General features: G+C 32.9%; 1 protein-coding gene across 6 annotated transcripts in view; it reads left to right on the top strand.

Moving 5' to 3' along the window:
- Positions 1-546: 546 nt before the first annotated feature.
- The window catches only part of LOC105214508 (longitudinals lacking protein, isoforms F/I/K/T), a 76,183-nt gene continuing 60,869 nt past the window's right edge, over positions 547-15,860 (top strand). The window contains exons 1-5 of one of the 6 annotated variants that reach the window (XM_011187984.3): positions 547-1,403; positions 13,934-14,369; positions 14,446-14,878; positions 15,089-15,646; positions 15,776-15,856. In XM_011187984.3, the coding sequence (XP_011186286.2) occupies positions 14,196-14,369; positions 14,446-14,878; positions 15,089-15,646; positions 15,776-15,856 (1,246 nt within the window). In that variant the 5' untranslated portion in view covers positions 547-1,403; positions 13,934-14,195. Of the gene's footprint in view, positions 1,404-4,568; positions 4,717-11,325; positions 11,744-12,151; positions 12,865-13,933; positions 14,370-14,445; positions 14,879-15,088; positions 15,647-15,775; positions 15,857-15,860 lie in introns of those variants that run through there. The other 5 variants (XM_011187987.3, XM_011187989.3, XM_011187986.3 and 2 more) reach the window with 5 other exon arrangements.

Genomic DNA, 15,860 nt, shown 5'->3' with positions numbered 1-15,860 from the left:
CATATATACATATGTAAATATGTGCTCACTTATGTCGGCTGTAGGTTTTTCATTAATTTTTCGCTCCAATGTGGGTGTGAGATTTCTATTAAAAATCTAAAAGAGACTTCGTAGCTTTTGACGATCAATATGTTCGTCATACATTCTCCCTCACATACATACTTATGTATATGCATACAAACAACAATTTATTATTCATAGTTTTGGGGATATTTATACACACACACACACACACATACACACACACAAAAAATCTTTTCAACTTTACAAATCAGCCAGAGCGTAAAAGCGTGAGAGCGCACATTTTTGAGTGCTGAGTTGGTGGTAGGCGCCGCTACTACCGCTACCTATTGGGGTGGCTCAAAGGTACACATACAACACGTATAACAATAATGTAATGTAGTTGTTGCTGTTGCTATTACAAATGTATTAATATCGTGTTTTGTGCTTTCTGGCTTTGAGGGGCACAACACTCAATGAGCAACATTTGCCGATTTGTGTTGACGCATTCGATTCATTTGAGGAGACTTCCATCGCGTTTGTGCTCAGCTGGTCGCGGCAGTAACAATACAAGCTCTCAGGAATACGGTCGGTCCAGCGGGTGGACGATAGTTGCTTATACATTTTTACTTTTAAGTAACTACAGCAACACCAACAATATATTGTTACATATATACATATATATACACACATACATACAAGGCATACAAAACAAACAAACAACATAGAAACACACGCTACAACAAAAACGTACTAAAAGAAAAAGTTGTTAAACGCGAAAAGAGCAAATTGCACGTTCGTTACAAAAATAAAAATACAAAAGAAAAAATTTAAAAAAAGAAAAATATTGAAAATACTTACATGCATACAACACATACAATAAACGTATAAACGTACTTATGTATGCACGTATTAAGGCGCGTGTTCGCTATTTCCATGTGTGTGCGTGTGTTCGAAAATCATAAAGTAAAGAAAAACTAAGAAAAATTTACAAAAAAAAAAAAATATTTAATAACAAAAGCAAAAAACACAAATTAACTAACTGTTGTGTGAAACGATTTTTCTCTAACATAAGTAACTGTGAAATTCGCGCTTTGTATGTATTCGACGAGTAGTGTATTGGAACAAGAAGTTGACGAAAAATCGTATATATCAAGCAACAAAAACAAACGAATAAGAAAAACAGTTGGCGTTAAGGTCGTACAGAAAGTGTGACAGTCAGTCAGTGAGGGGTGAATAAGAAATGCATACCTTTATGAGCATATTGTAACAACAAAAACAAACAACATGTACGCAAGTTTGGCAGCTTAAGAAGTGCAACGCAACACTAGAACCACAACAGCATTACCTGATGCAGCTCTGCGCAAGTGAACTAGAGAGAGAGAAGAGAGCGTGCATAAAAAGTAAGTTTTGAAAGTTTTCTTTTAAATTTAAACTTTTTTTTATTAATTTTTAGTATTTTTTTTTTAATATGTACATATAATATATACATGTTAGTGCAAATATACATATGTATATACGTATTAAGTTGTATGTTTTTCTAAGTAGCAACCCATTGATATATTCCAGTTTAGCAACGGTATTAGTTAATAATTGAATGCCGGTACCGCGTGACACCAAAAACAGTTACGTTTTCGCAAATAGCAGAGTCGCGAAAATGTTTAAAATATCAAGTTTTAAATGTATGCAAAAATCTTTAATTTTTTTTAAGCTAGTTCGTATTGATCTCAAGATTTTATATGATTTAAGGTATTTAATACAAAATTTTGAATGTCGTGGTATGTGACTTAAATATTGAATTTTCTAGTTTTCTTATAAGAGTTTATGAAATTAATGTAGGGAGGAACGATTTAGTACTGACAATTCGATAGGGAATAATGGCTGTCGCTACAAAAAAATAATAATTTTGTGGAGAGTTGCTAATATTAATAGCGTTTTGACTTTTTCCTTTTAAATAATTGAGAATTTAGTTTTTATAAAAATCATTCAAAGTTAAAAACAATAACTTTTGCCGAAAGCTCCTCCTTAAATTTTTTTCTAAAAAGCGGTTTAAAATCTTTTCGGACCCTCTATTTGTCTTATGTAACATGTATCCCAAATAGCAGAACTATTTTGACACTATATCGACATCCCAAATAGCAGAACTATTCGTGTGGACAATCACGTACTCAACTCGGTATAGATAGCTTCCATATTTTTGGTTTGTAAATGGAGTAAGAGGGGTGGCAGCGACGACAAAAAAATAAGGGTGATACTCGTTTGTTGAACTCTATACTGGCAGGTTAAAAAATAGTTTAAGTTTTAATTCACCAAGTTCTACCGCCTAGTCGATATAAAAATAATACAACGACTGATATAATAGTTTTAAAAATATAAACTTCTTTTTAGATGAAAGTATTTGCATAAACTTCGTTATCTTTGTGGCATTTATCTTATTGTCTTAAAATAATTAGTTCAATTTGTCAAGTCATTTTATTATGAACCTACATATGCATATACTATTCTTGACCAATTGATTCTTAATCTATGTAGTCAGATAGGTACATTAAATTTTTATCTTGGCTATTTCAATGTCAAGCTTATTTTGTTTCTCTTCTTATTCAAGTGCTTGAAGTATTTTCAAAACATAACGCTCATAAAATCATTAAACTTATCAGTTCGATAAAGAAAAAATAGATAAATATTTGATTACGAAAAAAATGCAACAAATTTGGAGGGAAACTTGATCGAGTCTCTAACAAAGCCACAGGCGTCAGTTTAATAAATTTATTTATAACTTTAATATGATTTAGATGGGAAAATAACAATTAAATGGTTTACGGGTATGATCGAAATGCGCCTGTAGTTCATTTGACTTTCAAACCATGAGCACTGTATTGCGTCGGCGCCAACTGACGCTCTTTGTTTCAGTCGTAGCAAAGGGCATAAATATCGATCGCATGCGCCTAGCTGTAGAATACACAGTTGGTTTGTTTGAATTTCGCTAGATTATTAGTCGAAATAGTCGTGTGGACCTATGTATGTCACTTCGAGAGGCCAGTTTGCGACTCGCCCTCTGTCGAACTGTCAAATTGTTATAGCTCCTTTCCTTCTTGATCGCCACACAATATATATTTTAGTCGAACGCACTCCAAAAAATAACTGGACGAAAATGTCGGAGTCTCTATATTTATCATTATTGGTTTCTAAGCAAATTGGCCTACCCAGTGAAGGGAAATCCTGCGTGCGCGCTCATCTTATGATTAACATATCCTTTTCCTAACCTACAATTCAAGCAATTATAACCTATAACGCACAACCAATCGATTCTTCAGATTGTGATTTTCATTTGTGACTCTTTCAATTTAGTAACAAAGAGCACTGAATTTCATAATTGTTGTTTATCTTTACTAAAAGTTATAAAGACTTTTATAGATTTTATATATTAAATGCAAATTCATTTTTGAAATACTTAAAAATAAACATACATATATAATTCCTTCAATAATTCGTTTTATCAGCTGATCCCATTCAATACCATTAAAAAATTAATTTCAAAATATTAGTTTCTTAAATGTTTTAAACAAAATATTTAAAAACATAATTTTTTAATTTGTTTAAACAAACCCTCTTAAGTTTTCTGGTATCTACTCGATACAATACAGTTAAAATACATGGAACTTCCATAACTCGATCTTCTATAACTCGAAGATCTCCATAACTCGAACACTTGAATTGGCAATAGATGTCAAATTTCATACAAATTTCCTTCCATAAATCGAACTTTTTGAACAGGGCATAATACAAAATATAAAATTTTACTATCAAGGAACAATTTTAAAGGAGTCGTATGGAGGCGAACAAAAAATATGATATTACGCTTATGGATACAGACATGAGATACAGACGTCAAGAGCCAAACAATAGCAAAGTGCAACAAACAAAATTGAAGAATACATGTTTTAACGTATTTAAAAAAAAATTATAAGAAGTAAATAATAAAAATATAATTCGAAGTCTCTCTAACTCCAGTTCCACTGTGTTTGGAATATTTGCTGATGCTAGAAAAATTGATAAAGCAAATAACAATAACAAAATATCAATATATTTTCAATAAAGTTTACTTAAAGTAATTCAATACGAGCATTAAGTATGCCTCAAATGTTGCAGAGTTTTGTAAAATATATAGATATATGTAGATATATATGTATGTAATGTAAATATGGACCTGTCATCAAACGCTAATGTACGTGCATATGTCACTACACGACATACACGTACATATGTAAATGTTAATGTTAACAATAACAAAATAAATTATTTCGTTGCTTAGCACCTTAGCGCCCGCATACGCCGCGCACTTTGCTTTTCCTTTTCCTCTTTACGAAACTCTTTACATAGATACATACATATGTATTAACACAAAACGCTTTCAAGTAAGTCAAGTTAAATTGTTGGTGAGAGCGAGCACCGCGCGCTGAACAGGTGTTTGCATGTGTGCGTGCATTTTCTCTCGCACACCAACACGCACACACTTGCCACTTGACAGTGTATTGAGTTTTTCGAAGATGGAATCGAAGATGGAAGCTCGTGCTGGCATGGCGAACTTTTACAGTTGAAGCGACGTCGTGCATGATTAAAAGCGTTTTGGAGTCGCAGCTCCGCAACGGGCGTTGGAAAAACTTACTTCATACACTTTTAATGGATACAAAAAAAAGGAGCTAAAAACATAAAAAAGTAAATTTCTTTACAAATTAAATAAAGTTTATTGTATTTTTGTTGTAATTTGATTTGGAAAGTTGATTTTTCCGAATGAATTTGTGTGTGTGTTTAGTGTTTTGGAAAGTGCAAAGCTATAGCAAAATTTCGTGAAATCCATGGAAAACGGCATATTTAAAACAAAAAAGTTGTGCTAGAGACATACATACAAATATATGTATGTTTAACTTTATGAAATTGTGTACGTGTGTGCGCTTGTGAATGCAGCTGGCGAACATGGAATTCAGATTTTTGCAGTGCAGATTTTAAAAATGACACATGTATACACACATAGTAGATATTAACTTACATATGTGAAGTAAAAAAAATATGAAAAATAATAAGTAAAAGCCTCAGGCTGAAAGCATACGAAAAAATGTCTGTGCGCAAATAAAACATGATCACTTCAAATTGAATTATTGGGTGTGCCAATAGGTTTTTTTCTATGTGGCATACCATACTATACATATTTATGTATGTACATATGTGCTTGCGTGAGTGTATGTAAATGATGACCTATGTGGATTTTATGTATGCATACAGACATATAGATATATAATTGCATATGTATTTGAAGCGGGGAGCTGTACTTTTTCTCTAATTGCTACATTTGCACATGTATATACATATGTACATTTGTATGTATGTAGATATGTAAATATTTGCATTTTCTATGCGACAGTGTATTTGTGCAATGAGCTAAATTAATATGCATTAGTGTGGGTGAAATGAGAACTTAAATTGTGTAGTGTATGCATGTAAAAAATAATAATAACAACAACAACAACAACAAGATAAAATATGTGCATTATGCATAAATATTTAAACAAACATGCATACAAACATATTTATGTACATATGTACGTTTGTGTGTCTGTTTGTATGTGATTTCGTAAGTTTTGTGACTTATTGACGAACAACGCCAGCGAGAATGCATGGAGCAGCACACAACCGAATGTTCATAGAGACAGTGAATCCCACAATAAAACAGTATCATGAGTAAAACTCATGGATAACAGAACGCATGTGCATACTGTATGTATGTGTGTATGTAAAATTATAAATCCAGTGCAAACATTAAAGTGTGACATTCTTAATTTTTTTCTGTTTTGTTTTTGTGCTCCGTTTTGTGCCATGTTCTAAGCAATGTTTCTATTTTTTTTTAATAAACACTTGTTTTTTGAGCTTGTCTCATGTTTTGAGAGAAGAAACAAGTTAATTAGTTGAAAACGGCGGTACTTAATGTTCGAAATTATTTTCAAATCAGCGTTACATAAGTGCACATTATGACGACTGCACTTGCAAAGCGTATGCAGATATACACACACACATAAGCATATAACATACACATATACACTTAAAAGCATACAAGCATACATAATATGAATGCTTGAGCGCGTATGTATGTGTGTCTGCTACTTGCTCAATAGACGCGAAGAGGAAACTTCATAAAGTTTCACTTCGTAAATCTGATCTTAAAATAGAAGTTCATAAGAAATACGGGGAAATTGGCGAGAGACCTTCATGTGTTTTTTGTTGTGTTTTTGAAATTCGGCCAGTGCCGGAGACAGACAATGGAAACGGCAGCCATTTGTAAATTGTCTGCCACCGGTGCGATGGCAGCCATTTTGATTTTTCCGCGTACCATTTTCATCATGCGAGTCTGTTTGTCATGTACACATGTTTGTATGTATGTACATTTGTAAGTTTGTGGTGAATGTACACTGTCATTGTCAAATAACCCACAAAGCTATGCGCGTGCATACATACATACAAATGTAACTTTAACAATGTATTTATGCAAATGGATTATTATTTTTATTAATGTTTATATTACAAAATACATACATACATACAAATGCATACACATGTAGATTTGAGTGTGTCTACATGTAGCTTTCTCCAGTTGAGCATTTGCGCAATTTTAGGATCAAAATTTCTTTGGTGCATACTGCAGTGCTATTTTCGGTGTATGTATGTATCCACATACCTACATATGTATGTGTGTACTATGTGCTGTCAAGTGTATAAATTAACATAAAATAGCTTGGAAAATCGATTTAATCCTTATTAGTGATCGATACATAATTTTTACATTTAATTCAAAGAAATTAATTCATTTAATATAAATTATATATAGACTTGGAAGCCTAAGGCTTATTAAGTGCTAGACAGAAAAATTGTTAAAAAAAATTAAAAATTAATTAAAATTTTTAGCTTCCAATGTAGTTTGTAGTGGTTTAAAAGAGATCTTTTAATTCAATAATTTTCAAAATTTTAACTTCCCTAACACGAGTCATCATAATTCAGAAAAAAATTCCGAGTTATAGAAATTTTCATTAAAATATACAATTTTTCATAAGCTTCGATTTATTGAAGGAAATTTGACTTCTATTGCCAATTCAAGAGTTCGAGCTATGGAAGTTCAACTGTAATTTCGAATTTTAAAATTATTTGTGGAATGTATTTTGCCCCTACAATAATAGACTGTAGTTCTGCATTAAAAAGAATATTTCATTTTACCCAATTATTAACCTCTTTCTTTCTAATAATTTTATCAAAATCAATTGCTCTGGGTGATATAAATAAAGCATTTAAATGAGTCCTGAATATGCCGTACAACATTGTGAGCAGCTTGAAACTGGTTTAATGTGATATATGAGAAGTTTCATGATCACTCAACTTTTCTTTTTCTCTGCTTATTATGCTTCTCTTTTAATAATTTTCTTTGGTTCTCCTTAACCCTTTCGCGGACACGTCGGCATAATCCGACACAACGAATGGCTTAAATTGGGACACGTCGGCATATGCCGACATAGAAAAAATTGAAATAGGACATGTCGGCTCTTTCAGACGTCGAGCGTATCCGACCTATGTCCTTATAACAAATCAAAATCCCTAACTAGGTCACGTCGGTGTATGTCGACATATTATAATTTTTTTGTTTTGAGTAAAAATTAAATATTCAATAAACCATAAATCCAAAACTGAAATCGGAATTCAATTATCGGTTTTATAAGCCAAATAAATGCATGTGTCATTCTGATAACATTTACTAAATTTCGTGTGTCCGTGAAAGGGTTAAAGAAGAGCCCGTATACTTCAACTTCTTAACCGCTTACAGACTTCCATCGAGTATTAATGGAACAGAATGAATATAAATTTAACTGTCCGACAAATTTTCTTTCTTAAACTTCCTATGATTTTGGAAGTTATATATTCTTCTAGAAAATATGGTCAAAGGCCTAGATATATGCTACAAAACTTTTCTCGACTATTTTTTTAACATTTCAAAATACACATTTCAAACAAAAAATTTGAGTCAAACTGATAAACATTTAAAGTTTGAGATTACATGCATACATATGTAGCTTGTATTTTCCTGGTCTCATTCTAAAATAATAATTTTTAAACATGTGCTTTTTATGTATATTTTTTTATACATATACTTATATTTCTACATAGTCTTGTATCCAGACTCTAGAGCTTGAAGTCTCTCGAAGTTTATTTTTGTAAAATATGGTGTTCGAGTTAGGGAAGTTCTACTGTATGTAGTTATATTTCTACGTAGTCTTGTATCCAGACTCTATTTTCTCCTACAAAAATATGTATTGTTTTTCATATTTATATTAATAAATATCTTTTAAACGGACCTTTTCGACTAAGTCGATAATTGTTTCACTAATGTCTTAACATTTGACCTTGTTAATAGGGAAAAAATACGTGGAAGTGCATTTGTGAAATGATCTGTGCAGAAAGCCATTCTTTACGTTGCACTCACGGCCAAATCTATGCACAGATATACATACATATGTCTAGATACATTTACACAGGCATATATTTGTGTATTTAAATCGCATTCTTAGGTAGTTGAAATAGTTTCAGGTAAAAGTTTTGCTGCTCCATGCAAAAAGGCAGTTTCTCCAGACTAGTGGAGATTTGACTCTTGTTGGGATGCATTTATGTATGTACATACAAAGGTCACGTACAAACGTTAATGCAAGTCTCCAGCTGTCTATATTTCGGCTTTGTAGAGCACTCTAATAGAAGATGAAAATGCGAAGACTCGCGAAGACTTTGCGTGTGAATTATTCATTTTAATTTTTAACCTATTGTTTACACAATACACAATTACACTTTTCTATAATCTTGTTGCTATAATTTATTAATTCTTTAAATATTTCATGTTTCGCTTCAGTGCAAGAAAGTGACAATTTAATCAGCTGATGCATTAACCATTTTATTACCATTGTTATCAGGCTTGCAACTATTTGATATGTATTAGCATTGGTTAATACGATAATTATACGAAAAGAAAATATACAACTATCGTAGAATAACAGCCATTAAACAATTATGTTATGGAGCTTGGTAAATTGTAAAGGCTTCAATGATGTCATAATAAATTATGAACGTCAAATATCAAATGACAGTTATGCATACATACAAGCATGCTTATGTACATATATGTATGTATGTACATATATGAAAATCCCCTAATAGTAATTTCCATAACTTTTCTACACAAAAGTTAGAAAAACATGTCCGAAGGGAGAAAAGTATTTACTAAACTGCTTAGTTGATCTCTCATACGAGCAAATATTTCGAAATCATACATACATATTTGCATTCATTTATACATACATACTAACATTTTCACATACATAGATATATATGTATATACATATGTACATATGCTCTCCACACGCTCCAGTGCAACCTCGCAAATTTATTGAAACTCATTTAAATGTTTTTCAAAAGGAACTGCATTGCACTCACTCACAATCGACGTTGTTAACGTCAGCGGTCTGCCTATGCGTAGCCTTGACGAACTTTCCACGTACGTGGCAATGTTTTTTTTTTATCCGGTCGTTAATGGTAATTACAACCAGCACATACATCATATACATATGTGAATAATACGTAAATACATACATATGTACATGTAAATTATGTGTATGTTCATCTGTAGCTACGCTTCGAAAACTACCCTAAACTCGCGAATTTCTCGCAGAACTTCAGGGTGAATTAAGGCTTCTTGGAAAGATCCCCATGTACATGCACATAAATACAAACATACATTCATACAGCACATGTAAGCACGAGCATGTGTAAGCAGAACGATGGCTCTTTATATTGATCGACGCTTTGTATACTTACATATCTACAAATATATACATATAGACACATCTATGTACATATGTATGTTCTGAAAACGAAAATGACTGCAAGGGTGCTTAAATTTGTAAATGTGTGTGACGGTGTGTGTGTAGGAGAGTATGTGAAATAACAACATGGGGAGAGAATTTAGAAGTCCGCACGTCAAGCGGGGAAATGTAATAAAGTAGGGGTAAGGGAGAGAACCAAAAGGCAGCGAAATATAGCTAGAATGATTACATACACACGCACACAAACACATGCATAGAAACATCCGTCCGTTTCTCGTTTGTAGCGTGTAGTGGTGTTGTAAGTTGTTAGTGGGTTGATATATTTCAATAAATTTGTAGCATAAAAAGGGAAAATGTCTGCTGGAGAGTTGAACCTCGCGACATTCTGTATGTGTGTATGTATGTCTCATTGTTGGCGATAGCATACCTAAAACCAGAGAACTTGAGAAGACTTTTCGTTTTCTCCGCTAAACCCCAACTTGTTCGTTACTAACGTTTCATTTTCAGCAGTTTCCGCAGTTGCGGTTGTTTTTCCAACAAAATTTCGCGTAAGTGGCCAGATTGATATATAAAATTATTAGAAAATTAAATAAATATTCATTTCTATATTTTTTATTTTGTATTAAGTACGAAAGTGTGACAAATTAGTGATCATGCTTTATATAAATTTTAAAATTTAAAAGAAAAGCATTAAATTATTAAATATTAAAAAAAATTGTGCAGAAACCTTTCTCTCGCCTCATACGAATAATATTTTTTTTTATAAAAGAAGATCGTTGATCTCTATATTCACTGTATATCAATACTCTTTGGCATTAAAAAAAAACTCGAAGAACATAAATTTTACAAAACTTCATAAGATCTGAAGATATAAAGCTAGATCAACCAATCCTATATTATTTTTACAAGATCTCATATCTACTTATTTATTGCAGAAGTTTGAGTTATATTCAATAATTTATAAGAAGTTATTATTACAAAACCATAAAAATACCGGGGAGAGGGAAAGGATTTTATAAACGGTAGCGTTTTTAAAACTGTTTCATAATCGATCTATGATATTTAGAATATATTATAGAGTTGTTAAATTCTATCCATGTTAAACTCGTTCCTTGCATATCTCCAGTTTTCAAATCTTCCTGTAAAAACTTGATCAGTATAATGCTAAGTCAAGTAAATTTTCAGCTTTCCCTGTATGCTGGCAACCTTGGCGAAAATTTATGATTTTCTTTTTGATTCTCTTCGTGTTCACTTTTGTTTCAATTCCATCAGTAATAAATATGTTTGCATGTATATATAATTTTTTTTAAATTTCTACATAAAATAAGCGCAGAGTTGTGCAGCAGTTGGCAACCGGAGGGTAAACTTACATACAAACATGTAGTTATATATATGTATATAAATTTACATGTAGAGAAGTTAGTACATAATTGCGTACCTGAATATAATATATGTAGATAGATAGATAGATGTATGCAAGTGTAGAGAACGAAACGAAAAAATTCCCCTTACTCCATTTCTTCCCTCGTTTGTGATCGTGTTCACATATTACGTACCTGAGTGTATGCTGCTTGCTTCAGTAGGAGAGAGAATCTATGATTTCCCTTAATATGTTTCACACGTAAAGCTGAGAAATTGAGGGACGGCGGCAAACTCGTTATTATATTATATGGCGTCGGCTATTGCTTGCTATTGCTGTTGGCTGGCCTGTTTACCTCTCGTTTGTGGATTGTCGTTCGTGATGCGCCAGTTGAGTTTAGGCTGTTGGAGCTTTTGTTTGTGTCTGCTTAATTTTTCGCGGTTGTTTTGGTGAAAAAGAAAGTTGAAGTCTGGAAAATGTGAGTTATTTAAACATTTATATGTTCTACATACATATAAATATGTAGTGTGTATGTGTACGCCTTGGTTGATTTTTATTTTTGATAAGAAAATATGTGTTGATAAAAACATTTGTATTTGAAGAAATACTTTACATCTTTGTATAAAAATAATCACACATATATTTGTGCAAATGCGTGTGTATTTCAGTATAATATCGAAAAGTACAACGTGGAGTGTTAAAGAAAATCAAGTGAAATTATGCCAACTAATTGATATGTGTGTGTATACGTGCATCAGCATAGCAGTTTCGCTGCTTTGCTTAATATTCTGACCGTGTTTTTTCGCTGGAACTTTATGGATTATTTCACTTAAAATACAAATTATGAAGAATAATTATCAAAAAATCATGAAAACACTGCAATTGAAAATGAACTTTGTATGAGATGCTTAAATTTCAAAGTATATGTGTATGTATATATGTGACTTTCTGACACTACAGTAGTGGTTAAAAATTCGTTAGTCGTTGGTTGGTAAATTTCCTTGAGGAAAGGAAAGTGCAGAACAACGGGCGTTATTGGCAAAACAGAGGCAAAATTGCTTAATGAAGAGAACAAAAAGTTGCAGTGGCAACACTGTTGGGGAGGAAAAGTAACGAGCGCAAACTGTACGCTACGAAATCGAACGTCGGGCGGGAAGCCGAACAATAATTTCGCGCGGTGATGACAGCTAAACGAAGTCGAGACATGTTGGTTGTGTTTAATCTATGCTATTTTGTTGTTGTGCTGGTCGCATTTTGAGCTGTTAACGGTGGTAGTAGTAATTTATCCCCACATTCATATTAACGGTGCTTCCATTTTGTTCGAATTTTTCTTCTACTGTTCTCACAACATGTTATTGTGGTATACATACTAGCTATATAGCACTGACTTTCGGCTGTTTGGCTGCTAATCATAAATTTGTCCTTTGAAGATTCTACATTTTGTTTCGAGTTGCTTGTATATTTTTTGTTATATATTTAGCATATTTGCCTCAACTATTCATAGAGAAAGTGCATTTCAATCGATACAGTGATGAGTGTACACACATAGTGACTAAAAGTATTGACGATATCTGAATAAGTACGCATACATTTTAAAAGGTATTTGTATCTGGAAGATAATATAATTTGCTGTGTACGCCAATGTAAAGCTAGTAGTTTACATATCTGTTGCCAAGATTCTCTTAGCGCAAACAAAAAACTGTGTGAATGTTGATTTTTTAACAACAATTTGTGTAGTTTTACAAAGAATAGAGATAGAGGTAAAGAAAAATATAATGTTTGGAATTTTCCATGGTGTTTGTGTAAATCGTGGCAACTTTGGGCCATGCTTAGTTTGAAAAGTGAGAGAAAATTGCCTTGTGTTAGAAAGTCACATGCTGCGTCACTTGCAGATACATACATATGTGTTAAATATTTAAAAGAGATAAACTAAATGTAAACTTTACTTCCAAAGTGTATATACAAATAAACGGAATAGGCGTTTACCAATTTTGTTAAATATTTCAGTAAAATATTGTATATTTGGTTCGAAATAGAGCAATACAAACATACAACGTTGTTTTTGCTGAACAAACTGGATGTAATACATATTAATCATTTAGTATTTCTGGTTTACAATAAAAGTTAGATTTTTGTAGCTTAATACAAATAATCTGGTTGAGTAGGTAGGCGGGAACAATATGCAAATTTTATACATCTGCACAAATAATATAATATATGGGTGTACAAGTTGTTGAGCTGCCATTGTTTTTGTTACAATTTTTATCAACTATATTTTTATCAACACGATCACCTGAAATTTAGCATATTAAAAATATAATATTTCGTCAAATCGTGTTTAATTTTTAAATAAATGATAATACAATATATTAAAAAATGTACAAGTTGCTGGCCGGCGACATGTGTAAATAAGTTTTGCCGCAACAGTTTTTTATAAATGAAGCCATTTGTGTTGTGATGCGAAAATATTAGACTTATGTGTGCTATATTAAGAGTCCGATTTATTGGCTCAACTGTTTTGTAAAATTTAAAAAATAAACAAACGTTGTATGATTGCGATAGGTCTAAATGTTAAATGTATATGTAATAAATATAGTTCTCGTTATATATAAAAATAGTATATATAAAAATCTAATAAATATTTTAACATATTCTCTTTACCTTTCAGTTACATTTACTGTTGCAGTTTCAATATCGTGAAGGAATTATCTAGTTATAACATTTTGGTATTACACTTTAACTACATCCATTCAACGTCTACAAAAATAGCAATTTAAAAACAATAAAAACTGCAAATTATAATCTGCTTGGAGGGATTGCTTTCCCCACATTTAATTTTTCACCATAAATTGCCCGTCATCAAACAAGCCTGTTCATAATATTGGCGTCATAACTAAATCCTCGTGGGACCATCGCTGTCAGTTGGCGCCATGGAGGACGATCAGCAGTTCTGTCTAAGATGGAATAACCATCAGAGCACGCTAATTAGCGTATTCGACACGCTGTTAGAGAATCAAACACTCGTCGACTGCACATTAGCCGCTGAGGGTAAATTCCTTAAAGCTCATAAAGTGGTGCTGTCAGCATGCAGTCCATTTTTTGCCGTAAGTTTATCAAACAATGATAGTAAATCACAAGTTATAGTTCATTAATTTAAATTTTTTTTTTGCATATTTTTAGACTTTACTGCAACAGCAGTATGATAAGCATCCGATATTCATTTTGAAGGATGTCAAATACCAAGAATTGCGTGCCATGATGGACTATATGTATCGTGGCGAGGTGAATATCTCGCAGGATCAATTAGCTGCATTGCTAAAAGCTGCGGAATCACTGCAAATCAAAGGTCTATCAGACAATCGCAGTGGTGGTACGCCGAAAACAGAACAACACCGTGGTTTAAATGTACCTGGAAGTGGTGGTAGTAGTATCGGTGGTGGTGGTGGTGGTAAATTGAGTGGTTATACACTCGAGCAGACGCAGTCGAAACGTCCACGCGTTGGACCATCCTCAATGGAGACTGCAGATATATCAGGCTCCCGCGAGGGCTCATCTAGTCCAACTAGACGTCGAAGGAAAGTTAGACGCAGGAGTGTCGAAAATGCTATGTCCGGTAAGTGTAACAATAAAAATTATTTAAATAAAAAAAGATTTTTATTTACGAAGATATTTGCAATTAATTTAATACGTTATAGAAACGATTAATTTGTTTTTATAAACGATTTAAAAGCATAAAATTTAGTTCAGTGAAAAATGAGAAAATCATAATCTTAAAATACTCTAAGCAATAAAAATTAATTGTTGTTTTTTCGCATGTTTCCAGCAGACGTTCATGACAATTCCAACTCTTCTCAAATCAATCAATCGTCACTTCAACCACAACAACAACAACAACCACAATCCAATGCAAGTCTAACTGGGGTCGGGGCCATAGCGGCAACCACCTCATCACTTCCAGTTTCGGCAACCGCACTATCGACCGGTACAAGTGGTGTTCTAACAGCAACTGGTTCCATAGTAAGCACACAAGGCACTACTCAGCAAATGACCACAAACATTACCAAAAAGACTGAAAGCGTTAAGGGAGCAAGCGATGCCATGAATTCAGAAAATCTACCAACAGTGGGTGTAGTTGGTGCCGGAGACGAACAAAATGTTGAGCATGTTAAGGGTGAAAAGTCCAATCACAAACAAAAGTCATCGGCAGTTGGTGTTGCTGGTAAAGAAACTGCCGAAATGGTAATCGAACCGAAAAGTGAATATGACGAAGAGGGCAATGAGGAAACCGTTGAAGATTTAACATTAGACGATGAAGAAATGGGTATGGATGATTTAGATCAAAATGCCGGTACAAGTCAAGCTGGTGAAGGTTCAAGTCAAGGTGAGATAATGTTACTTTTATATAAATGAGTTGCAAAAGCACTTTAGTTTTTCTAATTTTTGTAGTTTGTGATTTTTTGATACATGTGTCTAAAATTGTTTTTTTTATTTTTATTTTGTTTATTTAAAGGATATGCACCGTGGCAACATGACAGATCTCAGGATGAGTTATTATTGGCGCCACAAGAAGCACAGCAACGGGATCCACAAGGTGA

Source organism: Zeugodacus cucurbitae, chromosome 6 (genome assembly GCF_028554725.1).
Source record: "Zeugodacus cucurbitae isolate PBARC_wt_2022May chromosome 6, idZeuCucr1.2, whole genome shotgun sequence".
NCBI lineage: Eukaryota > Metazoa > Arthropoda > Insecta > Diptera > Tephritidae > Zeugodacus > Zeugodacus cucurbitae.
The sequence above is the reverse complement of the archived record's forward strand: the minus strand, read 5'-3'. Positions and strand labels throughout refer to the sequence as shown.